This window comes from Ochlerotatus camptorhynchus, unplaced genomic scaffold (assembly GCF_037179485.1).
Source record: "Ochlerotatus camptorhynchus isolate MF236.1 unplaced genomic scaffold, CSIRO-AGI_Acam_v1.1 ptg000050l, whole genome shotgun sequence".
Taxonomy (NCBI): Eukaryota; Metazoa; Arthropoda; class Insecta; order Diptera; family Culicidae; genus Ochlerotatus; species Ochlerotatus camptorhynchus.
The window spans coordinates 1438545-1452471 of NW_027040540.1; the positions used below are offsets into that span (position 1 = coordinate 1438545).

At 37.5% G+C, this 13927-nt stretch overlaps 2 protein-coding genes across 2 annotated transcripts in view; one reads left to right on the plus strand and one right to left on the minus strand.

Annotated features, from left to right (window-relative positions):
• Positions 1-6550: 6550 nt before the first annotated feature.
• Positions 6551-7968, minus strand: LOC135717140 (uncharacterized). The gene is made up of 5 exons (XM_065239091.1): positions 7214-7968; positions 7049-7148; positions 6896-6985; positions 6673-6828; positions 6551-6604 (listed from the first exon to the last, which is right to left on the minus strand). The coding sequence occupies exons 1-5, from the start codon at positions 7966-7968 to the stop codon at positions 6551-6553; spliced, it is 1155 nt and encodes a 384-aa protein (XP_065095163.1).
• A 649-nt stretch (positions 7969-8617) lies between these two features.
• LOC135717141 (E3 ubiquitin-protein ligase TRIM45) overlaps positions 8618-13927 on the plus strand; it is a 31818-nt gene continuing 26508 nt past the window's right edge. Inside the window, exons 1-2 of the mRNA XM_065239092.1 lie at positions 8618-9288; positions 9360-9604. Of these exons, the coding sequence (XP_065095164.1) occupies positions 8618-9288; positions 9360-9604 (916 nt within the window). The remainder of the gene's footprint in view (positions 9289-9359; positions 9605-13927) is intronic.

Sequence of the window (13927 nt, forward strand, 5' to 3'; positions counted from 1 at the left end):
TCACTAATAGAACATCCATTCTGACCGCATTTCTCCTTCCGTTTGATACTCAGAGTTTTGTAGTAACGTTTAATCACACGACTCGTTGACTACACGATTCAGAGTTGTTTTCCGATGTCCCGATGGTTGAGGTTTTTCCAGGAGCTTGCGCAAAATCAATTCGTGATGTTGATTTTGGGTGATGCCAGTTTTTCCAACTTTCGAAAAACTTACAGCGATAAAAATACAGTCTAAACAATACACTCTAAACTACTTCTACCCAAATTTTCAAGAGAAAATACCCAATAGGTAATGTTCAACAATGTTTTTTGTCGTGATGCAATTTGATGTAGGACACCCTTTATTATAAAATTACACAACATATTATAAAATCAGCCTGCAACACATTTCTTGAAAAAACGCACAAATTTGAATCTGGTTTTCAAATCAATTATGTGTACTAGAAAAAATCTTCCCAAACGTATTTATTATTATTATTTATTAGTGACACTTTATCACTTCTGTAACATTCGTGTCGCCCCATACGTATGGATTTAGCGAGGTCCATTCAATTAAATCCAAGCTTAAAATTATAAGGGCGGGGCAAACATTCAAGTTAGTAGATTTAAGTTAATTAGATTTTTAGCAATACCTGTGACTCCTTATCAAATCCAACGACACGTATGAAAAAGTTAATAAATTTAGGAGCCGTCTCTGATCGAAACAATCAATTGTATTTCAATCTCATTCGTAAAACAGAACTAAACTGTGGGTTGTATTGAGTAATAAAATATATGATTGCACACCAAAAAATTCAGAAATTTTACTGGCGATGTATTGCATGCCATGCATGCAAACATTCATACATGTAAACTTCCTTTTCACGTAAACTAGCAGCTTGCAAGAAATGTTGCAAACAAAAGTGGACAGTTGCATACAATATATGGAATATTGTATGACATGTCTCATAAATTTATACGATCTATAATCTAAACTTGTATGATATATGACGCTCCATTTATGTGCATCATAGTAACGGAAATTTACAATACTTTTTTAAGCTGTGTGGGTTCCCCCCGCCTTTCGGATTTAGGCTAAAAACCCCATATCTGTTCACATTTACATTAGAATTAAGGATCTTACGAAGAAACGTTGAATAAAATTAGCAAAATATAAAAGAATACAAGTACAAAATTGTCAGTAGCTTAAAATAATCCTGTGCCGTAGAATTATTCGTCTACACCATTAGTGGATTGCTTTCTGAGCAGTATCAAATCATTTATCGCCTTTCTATTGGGCTACGCTAGACCGGTGGCAACCGGTGACGGAAGGTTTCAGCTGTACAGTAGTTTGCAGCACGGGGTCCAAGATGAAGGAAATTCCTATTTCGAAGAACTTGCTCAGGACGTAGATTTCTAATTCGGCCAAAATTCTGGGAGAGCCGGTTTCGCATAGTAACACTTTTGCCATTAATACTACTGTTCGCCTATGTTCTAGTGTTTCAAGATCCAAGAGAAGACAACGATCCGCATAGGGTGGAAGGTTCACTGGATCATTCCAAGGAAGGTGACGAAGGGCGTAACGAAAAAAATTTTTTCCCTCGATTTGTTTTTCGTGCTGAGCACCAATCATGAACCGGGAACCAACGGTTTTACTTCTCTTCCGAAGGAAGGCGTGATCAGAGATGTTATGCCTCAGAACATCCCGGTGGCGCCGACTGGGATTGAACCCAGGCCTGCTGGGGTGAGAGGTAATCACGCTTACCACTACACCACCGGCGCCACTTTAACGAATTTCTTTTGAACAAGTTAAATCCTCGTTATCCAACTGCTTGATACGGGCACTGCGCCAAATTCCAGTATAGATCGCAAAAGAGAGCAGTACAGAGCTTTTGACAGGCAGGATCACGAAGCTCATCAGAGATCTTAAAGATGAACCGGAGCTGTCTGTTAGCTTTGGCAATTATGTCCGAGTGATGTTGTTTAATTGTTAAAGCCGTGTCAGGGGTAATTACAAGGTCACAAATTGTGTCCACGTTTTGCAGAGGTTGGTTATCGATCGTATATGCAATTGGTGTCGACTTGCGATGTAATTTAATAATATAGCATTTGTGATCACACAAGGTAAGAAAATTCCCAGTGTTCCACTCTTCAAAGCTATCGATCAGGTGTTGCAGTCGCAAGCAGTCAGCGAAGCTTCGACTGGGTTGCTACTTTGAGGAACGCTCAAAATGCTTGGTACACAAAAATTTATATTGGTAAGGTAAGATGTAAACCAACGAATGAAACCATCCAACACGTCAAGCTTATCCAAGCTTTGCCAAAAGTATGGCGTGGTCAACCCGGTCAAAAGCAGCTTTTAGAGCGTCTTCCGTAATCACGAGGCAATGAAAGGAGCATGGTTTGTTGAGACCGATCTTTAGGGGTGAAAAGCATGACGGTCCGGAGAAATGTAATTTCTGCTGCTATAGCATAAGGCGTCGTTAACGCTGATTTCGAAGACTTAAGAGCAGACACAAAGTGATGTGATCCTTCGGTAATTTTTAGTTTGTCTCTTTTCTTGAAAATCAGGAACATGGACGAAGATTTCCAGTCGTTTGCTTTTCCTCAAAAACCTCCGCATACAAATTTTCATGCCGATCGGTTCAGACAGGCTAACAGACAGACAGATAGATGGATAGAAATTCATTATAATGTATATAGATAGATTTCTTGATTTTCTACGATGTCCCTGAACATGTACAAAGTCGCTGAAGTTTAAAAATAGAATGAAATTGATGAAAATCCATGATCTTCAACGAAATTTTACAAAATTTGCTAAATTTCTCTAAAGTTCACTGATTTTCCTAAATGTGTGATGAAGTTCTATAAACTTCTCTCAATTTACAAAACTTACTGAAATTCTTCGAAGTTCTCTGAAGTTCTATGAAGATAGCTGAACTACTATAAAATTGGCTGCATTTCTAGCAAGGTTCTAGAACTTCAGCACAGCTCAATGACGACGTGTGAAAAAATCTCGTCGATCTCTTTGAAGACTTGTTTTAAGGGCACCTGGCTTCCCTGGGCTAAAAACTCCCACTTCATGTCAGAGAAAAAAGTTATTATAGTGAGAGTTTGTTGCAATATCCACCCTTAGAAGATGTGATCAAAGAGCCAGGGAGAGGGGTGCAAAATTCAGAGTTCACCACCTAAACAAAAATCCTTAAATCGGATCTGGTCGTCGCTTAATTCTATTGAGTTCCTATTGAGAGTTATAAAATGTTCAAGGCTATATTAATAAATAATTTTTGGTAGATAATTATTAGATTAAATATAATTCAACAATGGCGAACAAGACATCAAATATCCCGAAACGGTTCTCGAAATCCAATTTATTCAATTTAAAAAAATCCATGTTCCAGATTTGATCCAAAGTTCAGTGAATACGATATGTACGGATGAAATGCACTTCACCTGGGTCATTTTCATTTGCAAACTTGTTTTGGTAAGCTGAAATAGTTTTTTCTACACAGCTAAAAAAAAAAGTAGTGTAAATTTCCGTTACTATGATGCACAGAAATGGAGCGTCTTATATCATACAAGTTTAGATTATAGATCGTGTAAATTTATGAGACATGTCATGCAATATTCCATATATTGTATGCAACTGTCCACTTTTGTTTGCAACATTTCTTGCAAACTGCTAGTTTACGTGAAAAGGAAGTTTACATGTATGAATGCTTGAATGCATGGATGTTTACATCTCCAGTAAAATTCAGAATTTTTTGGTGTGTACATTACGAATGTGTGCGTACGAATCATCCATCATCGTATCCAGTGTTGTCAATTTAATTGAAAAAAAGTGTTTAAAACAATGTTTTTATTGCTTTTGAAGGTGCTTCAACTGTGTTCAATTTAGAAACCATCACTTATAAAAATTAAAAACTTTTCCTTATTTTGTTTTACAGAAAAGAAATGGAACTAAATAAACCTACAAATCTTCTATAGAAAACATATTTGTCATTCTGGTTGCACTGGTAGAAGCCATCAGCTGATATTAAAAAGGGGGGAAAATAATTATGCAAAAACAAACACATACACGATAATAAAAAACGTTGCTAGAGATCAGTTCACTTTTACCTACTTTTGACTTTGAGTATAATCACGATCATATTCACCTACTCTTGGGTATAACTGACTTTCTTTTGGGTAGAAAGCAAATTTTCAATTCCATACGATTTGAACACAAGTAAATGAAAACTACTTTGACTCACTTTACCTACTTTTGGCTTCCTGCAATAAAGTGGCGAGATGTGTGAAAATAACTTACTTTTGGGTACTTTTTTCTTGCCATGTACCTGGAGGTTTGAGTGCTGGAATCATTTTTGGACCGGTCGTGTGTAACCAAAGTGTACAAAGTGTGGCTTTGAATTAATCAACTACTATGATTACTTGAATTGGTTGGCCTTGGTGGCTAGGCGTATGATAATTTTCTGTATAGAAAGGGATGTCCTTGGTAGGTGGTAGATCGTTAATTTTGGCAAATTGAATAGAAATTTAGTAATGGTGTCAATATTGAATGATAAATAGATAATCTTTAAAAGAAGATAAAGGTTGACATTTACAGTAAGATATATATCACCTCTTCTTTAACTTTCTACTTGTTTTATTAACTGTTACACATTCGACCTATTAATATCGAACTCTAGCAGCTATGTTAACGGTAGTTGCGACAGTGCATGATGTACATTCACATTTCTACAGCATCAACGATAATAATTTCACTGACACATAGAAACTAGAGAAAAAAAAAGCCAAAAAGCGGACGTATCATATCACGTTAACGGCAGAATGTAATTTAAAAGTATTTTAAACTCATTTTGACAACCTACACTTTTTCATTTCAAGAAATATGTTCAAAACCATTCAACGTTAAAACCGCAAGAGACGGAGCTTTTAAAACTTCATACTGATCTTTTGACATGTTTTGGAAAACATTATAATTAAAAAAAAAAGACAGCCGAAAATGGGATACGAAAATCGGTTCTTGACGTGGTTGGTTTGTAGCTTTATAACTAAACTATCTCTGATGGAGAACAAATCTTTTCTTAATTACCATGAAATGGCACACACATATTTACTCACCAAAATTAAACCGATTATCAGATTTTCTTGAAATTTTCAGGAAGTGATGAGTTATGATTACCAAAATTTGTCCATCTCGAATGCTCGCACCGTCCATTTTCATTCCACCTATCAAATTATGTGCAATCAATTTTTACAGTGTTTTTGTTGTTTTAACCCAAATTACCTTCAACTCCAGCTCTGTTTTAAAAGTTTTGGGATGTTTGCGAAGTTCCGTCTTCATAATTGCCCAGAATATTTCAATTGGGTGATGTTCCGGTGAATTTGGTGGGTTCATATATTTTGACACAAAATTGACTCCGTTGGCTCAGTATCACTCCAACACGTTTCGAGCGTAGTGGCTAGATCAGACCAAAACAGAGTTGATCCTTTATGCTTCCTTATGAATGGCAAGAAACACTTCTTAAGGCACTCTTTCGTGTAAATCGCACCGTTGATAGTTCCAGGAGCGCTTATTTCACGCGGTTTTCTGCTCAAAAACCGAATGACACCTAGGACTTTTTAGTGAAATCTCGAATTGACATGTTTCGACGGTCCTTTTACGATCACTCCCTTAATTCTTTCGGGCACTCAGACGCTCCTTGAAGGTTTTTATCACACGAGACACAGTTGTATTTGCAATTTCAAGCTTTTTAGCGATCCCCAACGGTAGGACGCATCTGGATTTTGATTGTAACGGGTGTTCAATAAAAAATGAGAATTTTTCCAATCATATAGCTAGTAAAAACTTTTTTTTTCAACGAATTCAATATTTTTTTTTATAAAAAAACATAATGTTTATTCTTCAAAAAAACGTCGAAGAATATTGGAGCAGGGGCCCAGCCGTACGACGCAACTTAGCCGCAGTGCTCTTACAAGAGTGCTGGACGGCACTGAAATCATTCTAATTTTTTATTGAACACCCGTTAAGAGTACAACATTTTTTTCACGGACAGTATCTTATTTTGACGACATGACTGGAACTGCTGTATGAATAACTATGAAACTTGACAGATGTAAACAATACAAATGGATACGATTTACTCAAATTTTCAGGTTTTTTACTCATACGGTTTAAAAGTAACAGATGATTTTCGGTGTGCCATTTTTATCGACTACACCTTTTACTTGAGTATACATTAATGATTTAATTAATTTAAACATTATCCTTCGAAACAACATTCCATATAAAACAATTTGAGTTCACATATCAATGTTCAAGTAAAGTTTCGCCTTTTACTTAAAATTTGAATTTCCTGGCTGTAATGACCTACCAACTTTTCTTATTATTGATTTGTTTCCCGTTGATCTGGTTTTCGTACTGAATACCAATGCTACTGATGTCGGGGAAGCAGCTCCTACTCCTGGACCCTACCTATCACCTCATGGCGGGGACCAACGGCTTTACTTCTCTTCCGAAGAAAGGCGTGATTGTATGCCTCAGAAAATCCCGACGGTGCGTGGCCTACCTACTGCACAAAGTTGAAAATCATCATAAAGAACTGGTACAGCAAACGAAGTATCTACAATTGGGAAACCATTTGTGAGCATCTGACAGGTTATGTTCTTCAGATATGTGAATTCAACCTACCGACATGTATGATTCAAAATTCAATGGTGAGAAACCGTACATGGTAATCATGAAAGATTTCCTCATCCGACACATCACAAAGCAGTATTCCTTTTGTTGAGTAACGGTGAGAAGATCCCATGGGAAATGTGTCAGACATGCGTGGAGTGAATCAACCTACATAAAAATGAAATCTATTTGTAGATTTTTGGTTTGTTAAACATTTAGTAGCGATCAACTTTACTTTCAATTCAAGTGCATTTCCTAAGAGGAAATAAATTGTCAGTTGCACAAAACACACCAAAAGAAATAGATAGGCTGCATACCAGTCAGTCTGAAAGTGTTACACCAGAATGTTATGAAATGAACATATTTTTGGTCATAGAGTTTTAATAACCAGCAGCATAAGAACCATATTGTCACAGATAGCAAAAACTCCCGTGAATATTTGGATCAGGCATATTAGCGCTAACATGTCTTCAATATCTTTAAAGAACCTGCAAATTCTCCCAGCATCTTAAGTTTTTAACATCATTTAAAAAATCCGTTACAATGTTCTTACTTGGTAAAGGAAATATGATCCTTCAGACAATTTTTCCACGATTTTTCAATTTCAGGTTCGTCTTCATTAGATTTGCTCTTCAATTTTGCTGTAAGTTGCTCCATGTGCAGCTCAAAAATATCAATCATCGTCATTCCGTGAAAAACAAGGTACACGAACAAATAATCTGCCAGAATCATTCCACAGAGACCCATCACATAGGTACATACCTGTACTGCAACGGTTATAATATATCCTTGTGTCGTGTGCCAATCTATGCCAGGAACTTCAAACATAAACAAAGGAATTAGCTTAGATTCGGTAATGTAAATGAAAAGTGGATACAGAGCAAACACGAACAGCGTTGAGCAGTACAGGAAAGCCATCACTTTCCAGATGATGCTGAGCCGTTCAGCACATGTCCGAACAAGCTGGTTCTCTGGTTCCTTTTCCGATCCATAGCGGACATATAGATGGGTTTCGGTATGGTCGGACAGCTTCTTCAGACGCTCCTTCAACGAGAGGGCAATGAAAAACTTGATAGTCAGCTGCAATGCAATGCCTGCGCAATTGATGATCTTCATCATTTGTATAATGTCCTGCCGGAACCGGACGGCGGTCCAGATATTACAGCCAAAGTAGATGACTATCTGGATCATGATGGAAAAGGACGCTGGTGTGTACCGCTTGGTGGAGGTCCATATTTCCGCCCCGACGATCTTGGAGGTGATGATCAGTGGCCGAAGGTTGGCGTGATACAGGTCCTGAGTAGTCATTGTTCTCGGTCGAACTGGCGATGAAGCTTGCGTAACAGAGGGTCTAAAGTAAAAATTGCCTACTACTGGGGTGCTGCGATAATGGATTCAATTATCGATAATTATAGTAAAATTTTATTTTAATTGGTTGGAAATGCAGTTATCCTTAGTGGGATGAATAATTAATTTTGTTTTGGTATATTAGAGTGGCGGTGAATGCTACTCCATGAAAATCAAATTAACTGCAAATATGAGGAAAATTGCTGTGGTTTAGTATTCATTAGAATCGAAGTTTACCCGCTACGCAATTCCATCAGATTGCTACCAAAAGTTACCAACTGCATCAGTCAACAAAAAAAATCTGTTGCCAATTTGTCCTAAACCTGGAACTGAAGCTATTTTTCAATCCGTCTATAGTATAGCCAGTTCAGAAACTTTTTAAAATCCTTCAGATTGCGGATTCACATCTCTGGCCGAAGCCAATTCATTCGCTTTTGGCGTTGACGGCGTCACCTATTACTAATTAAATTACGCCCTACCTGAAAACTGTATGCCACTGGGGTGGACGCAAACCAAGCCTAGGGAAAGTTTTCAGTATTGTACACGCAGTGAAGCCGAACAGCGTTAGTGGTTAGGACAAAACATTTGCAGCGAAAAAAATTGCTAAACGATGGATACGGTTATTCCGACCAACGCTGACGGTGAGGATGCTGTTGGAAATGTTAGAATTTCGTGTTCGTCGGATTGCCAGGTGAATTCAAATTCATTTGCTGACAAAACCGTGCCCAAGCGAAGCCGAAAAGTGAAAAATGATGCGTCAAATGCATCGCCACCCTCACCATCACCATTAGGACAAAGTGATACGGAAGCGAGCGATTACGACGAGAATCCCGCTGAGAGTGACACTGAACTCAGTGGATCGGCTCAATACGTCAGGCTGAACGAGGAACAACATGTAGAGGCGGTGGTGATATTGAAGAATAGATTCACAAAGGATGATCTGGGGGGATCGGGTGAGATGGAGGCATTTTTGAAGAGTAACGGGAAGCTGAAATTCAATTTGAAACCGGAAAAGTTGGGGAGTATAACAGGATATAGCGATGCGACGGATGGAAGAGGAATTCCGCGCAAATCTAGCCTACGGAGAAATTCTTTGTTTAGTAATCAATCGGATCTGGAGAAGCAACTGGTTATGGAGAGGCCCAAGCCTGTCCCGGAGCCGGTAGGAATGTACGACGTTCCCAAAAGAATTCTGTTGCCAATGTTCAGTGAGGACCAGGATTTCGTGGATTTGAACAACTTCGGCGACAAAAAAACACCGCTGAAATTCGACGAAATACTGTAGGTGTAATGGCAACTTCCGTAGCTAGCCGTGTGGGCAGTAAAGTATACTTTGTTCTGCCATTTTCCAGTACCATGTACGACCAGTTCCCAACGGACTTTCTTCCCAGTAAGTACAAGTGTGGCATCTGCAAAAAGTTGTGCCACGAGCCACGAGTGCTGGATTGTCTGCACACCTTCTGTAAACGATGTTTGATAGAACTGGAGGCAAACTCGCACAGCGGAAGCAACCTATTCTGGCGGCGGATTAACGAGTGTGCCAACTTTGACTGGGACTGTAAGCCCGAGGGCTGCGAGCTCGGAGGTAAAGGTGATGGTAAGTAATAGAAACGGAAGTTCAGTTTGAGCACATAGTTCGGTTTAGAATTGCACGCTTGTTCCTGGTGGGTCAACTAAAAAAAAAAACGCTCTTTCAATAGATCAATTGAGCATCATGAGTTGGTTGTTTTATTTAAGTATTCCGCTAACAACACAATTTCATAACTTCATTATGATGGCTACCAAGCCTTTGGGATTTTCCTTATTAGAGAGTTGTATAGATTTTTTCTCCTTTACTTTACTTAAATCTTTGGTTTTATTAGTTAGGTAGGTTCCGATTCAACACATTATAGTTTCATTTTTAAGCCTGTGATCTTGACTTTTTTTTATCTAGGAGATGAGTACTTAAGGAGGTTTGATTTTGATAAGTTCTTTAGTGAGAATGACACTGATGAAGCCTGCACATTGTAGTCGAAATACGTATCTGTCATGGATACCAAAATTAATTAAGTGGAATTCAATTGAAGATAACCCTTTTTTGCTGTTTTATTTAAGCATTCCGCTAACAACACAATTTAATTACTTCATTATCATGAGTTGTTCAATAGTTAGAATTTTGAAGAACAAGCTTGGCAGACATTATTTCCATGAAGGGGCATTAATCAACTTGGATCAATTTCATATCGTGAACTTTGTGCATCTCTTTCGACTTGGTTTAAATTTGCAACGGACAATGTTCATCAATCAGTCGGATTAAGGTGGTTCGCTGTGAGATCCTTACTGTCGCTACCACTTCGAAACATTTAATGCACAAATATCAGCTTCCACGACACGTACTACAATGAAATTGTTACTCCACGTTAGCTGCGCTGTAGGAATTTCAGGTGAAATGGAACTCTAATTTCCGAGATTTGTGTAATTGATAATTAGAGTTGGAAGTATTTATTTATAGCCTACATGGCACCATTTGAGGAATCATCTTAAAGTGAAGTCTTAAGCAGTCAATGTTTGTTCGATTTGGACGAAAATTACAGCTTTCAGAAACCTCTGACAATCAAAGCATATGGTATAGGAAAAACAAGACGAATGTTAATTTTTGAGTTCCACGTGACGTACTTTTGTTTTATTATATAGTAACACATTTCAGGTCATTGGCGATTATACGGGGATGATATTTGAAGCGTGACTTACTAAATGGGTGCGGACAAAGAATGTTTTGCCATTTTTCGGATTATTCGTGGCCAGTAACCTAAACCAGATATTTGATAATTGATGAAATATTAAAAAACCCGAATTTATCCACCTATGGTGTGATCAGACCCTTCTTACTTATTCAAGTTTATTTATTTTATTGTCATTATCAGTGACCAAGCCCCCCACCCCCGTGTAATCCAGTGACGCTGCGCCACTGCCTGGGGGTACCCGGAATATATCTGGGTGTAGTCTATTTGGTGAGGCTACCAATCACCTTATCATCGTATTTTAATATGATTTAATGGGTTTTAATTCAATTCATATTCAAGCAACTTCTCCGGGGTACCCGGAACATGTCCAAGTGTGTCCAATGTGGTCTGGAACACTTAACACGACTTGCATTGATCTTATTTTTGAATTCTGTAGTAATTTGATGTGTCGCATGATGGTTTTGATACGTTTTCCGTTAAATCCAGCGTGAAGGCCCATATTCACCGGATCTTATTCCGGCCATATCTCCGGAACCGGTTCACCGATTCCAAAACCGTTCAATAGCGTTCAATGGGACCCCAAGACCTATCATTTGGCGCCGAGTTTGTCCAAATCGGTTGAGCGGTTGCTGAGAAACGTGAGCGCATTCATTTCGTTACATACACAGACATGTTCCGATCTCGTCGAGCTGAGTCGAATGGTATATGACACTCGGCCCTCCGGGCCTCGGATCGATAGTCGGTTTTTCAAGTGATATCTATACCCTTCTTTGTAAGAAGGGTGAAAAGGGTGTCCACGATGAAATTGCAACACTCACAATTATTCACTAAAAATCAGCCCTAAATCTATTACACAGTGTTTCCTGAGGGCTAATCCGTTATCGTAAATATTTTCCCTCCCAAAGTTAATGTTATTGATTTGGTATATTCGAAAATGTTTCTGAATAAAATAAATTCCTTCTTTTTGAAGTATCTCTTTTGTGATTAATCCCCGTAGAAGTGAGATGCAAATATTGATTTCCACATAAGTGAGAAAGACGAATGGTGTCTTGAACAAAGTTGTAGAAACAATTATTTCAAGCAACTTTGCTCAACACATTGTAGCTCTATCAATTAACATTGATGAGATGCTGGTTGTTTTATGTTAATGGCTCCTGAAAATTCGTTTTTTATTATAACTTCTTTATAATGTATGTGTTTTCTTTATTCTACAAAGTTGTGAATTTAAAATAAATAAATATTAATTTTACTGAAAACAATCAAAGTATATCTCAATTATTTTCGAAGTTATTAGAAATATTTTATTGAAAAATGTGCTACTTCACATACAAATAACACTTAATGGGGCCAAAATGAGTCCATAAAGCAGTAAATAAATTATTTGTTTTTTTTTTCAGCACGTTTATTTGGAAGGCTCAATCGCGTTAGCTTTACGGAGCCGATGAATTATTTAATTTAATACACCATACCACCAGCATCCCAATGTACTTTGGATAAGCTCGTCTCTTGAACGAGATTGATCCATATACTGATATTTTAAAGCACCAAATATCTGAATAACTTGCTGGTAATATTAATTTTCTAAATAACTCATAATTTGTACCGTTTTGTTAATAACATTGCGAATGTATAATGAATTTAAAGAAAATTTTCAAAAACATGACAACCCTTTGTATAGAAAATCATGAATAACATAATAACGCTCATAATAAATGATGCTCGGTTATTTGGCCGAAGTTTCAGGTCATTGTCCATCCAAATGGTAGTTAGGCCGAATGGTCTCTAGGCTGAAGGTCATTAGGTCAAACGGAAACTAGGCCGAATGATCACTTTAAGAAATTGCTCATGTGTTACCAATACAGTAAATCTTTCACTCTTGTTTGAAGATGGGAAAATCCTTTTAAGTGTTGACTCAAATTGAGTCATCAGGGAAAATAAAATTTCAACAATACCGAATGAAAAATATTAGCCACATATATTGGTATGAGAATAGCACAAGCAGTTTTTTAAAAAAGAATGCATAATGTCATGTAATATTTTATTTGTGGTACCAAACTTCTTGAAATCAAATTAACTCAAAAGAACTGCTCATGTTTGAAAAAAGAAAAAAAGATACTATGAACAATTTAATTTTAATTGCTGACAAAACCATCGAATTTTGTTTTAACAAATTAAAGAAGATTAATAAAATTCTTCAATTTTACAGAAAAAAACATCCATGTGACACAGGTCGAAAAGTAGTGTAAATTTCTGTTCAATATGATGCACATAAATGGAGCGTCATATATCATATAATTTTATATTATATATCATGTAAAGTTCTGGCACATTTCATGCAATGTAGCAAATATTGTATACCAAAGCCCATTTTTGTAAACAACATTGTTTACAAGTTGCTCGGTTGCGTGAAATTAAATTTAAGTTTACGTAAATTAATGTTTACATCATAATTAAAATTCAGAATTTTTATCTGTGTAGATTGATGGTAACAACGCACGAACAACTTTTGACAGAAGGGTAATGAACATGGTGGCATATTTTATTCGTGATGTTTATAATCCCAAAACCAATAAAGGGTGATACGGTCAAAATTTGGTCAAGGGAAAACGCGTGTAAATCGGTGAAATCGTTTATTTAAAAAATCAAATTAAATTTCTTTTTCAAGTTCAATTAGTATAAAATTCAGGAAAATTATTCAGTTAGGCTTCCGCTTTTCCAAATCCGAATTGCCGGTCCTTACGCTTGACCCCTGCCATCAGATTTTGTACAGCCACCTTGTCCACCTTCTTTGCCGCAGAAAGCCAGTTTGCCTTGAACTGCTGCTCGCCCTTAGCAGTTTTTTTGGTCTTCTTTAGGTTCCGCTTGACAATAGCCCAGTATTTCTCAATTGGGCGGAGCTCTGGCGTGTTGGGAGGGTTCTTGTCCTTGGGAACCACCTGCACGTTGTTGGCGGCGTACCACTCCATGGCCTTTTTACCGTAATGGCAAGATGCCAAATCCGGCCAAAACAGTACGGAACAACCGTGTTTCTTCAGGAAAGGCAGCAGACGTTTATTCAAACACTCTTTCACGTAAATTTCTTGGTTGACAGTCCCGGAAGCTATGAAAATGCTGCTTTTCAAGCCACAGGTACAGATGGCTTGCCAAACCAGATATTTCTTTGCGAACTTTGACAGTTTCATGTGCTTGAAAACATC

Bases quoted from the DNA above. Each gene is read 5' to 3' on its own strand.
- LOC135717140 (XM_065239091.1), bottom strand. From the start codon at position 7,968: ATGACTACTCAGGACCTGTATCACGCCAACCTTCGGCCACTGATCATC. The intron at 7,149-7,213 runs GTAAGAACATTG...GAGAATTTGCAG, and splicing joins GATCATATTTCCTTTACCAA to GTTCTTTAAAGATATTGAAG. The intron at 6,829-6,895 runs GTAAAGTTGATC...ATTTTTATGTAG, and splicing joins GAAATGCACTTGAATTGAAA to GTTGATTCACTCCACGCATG.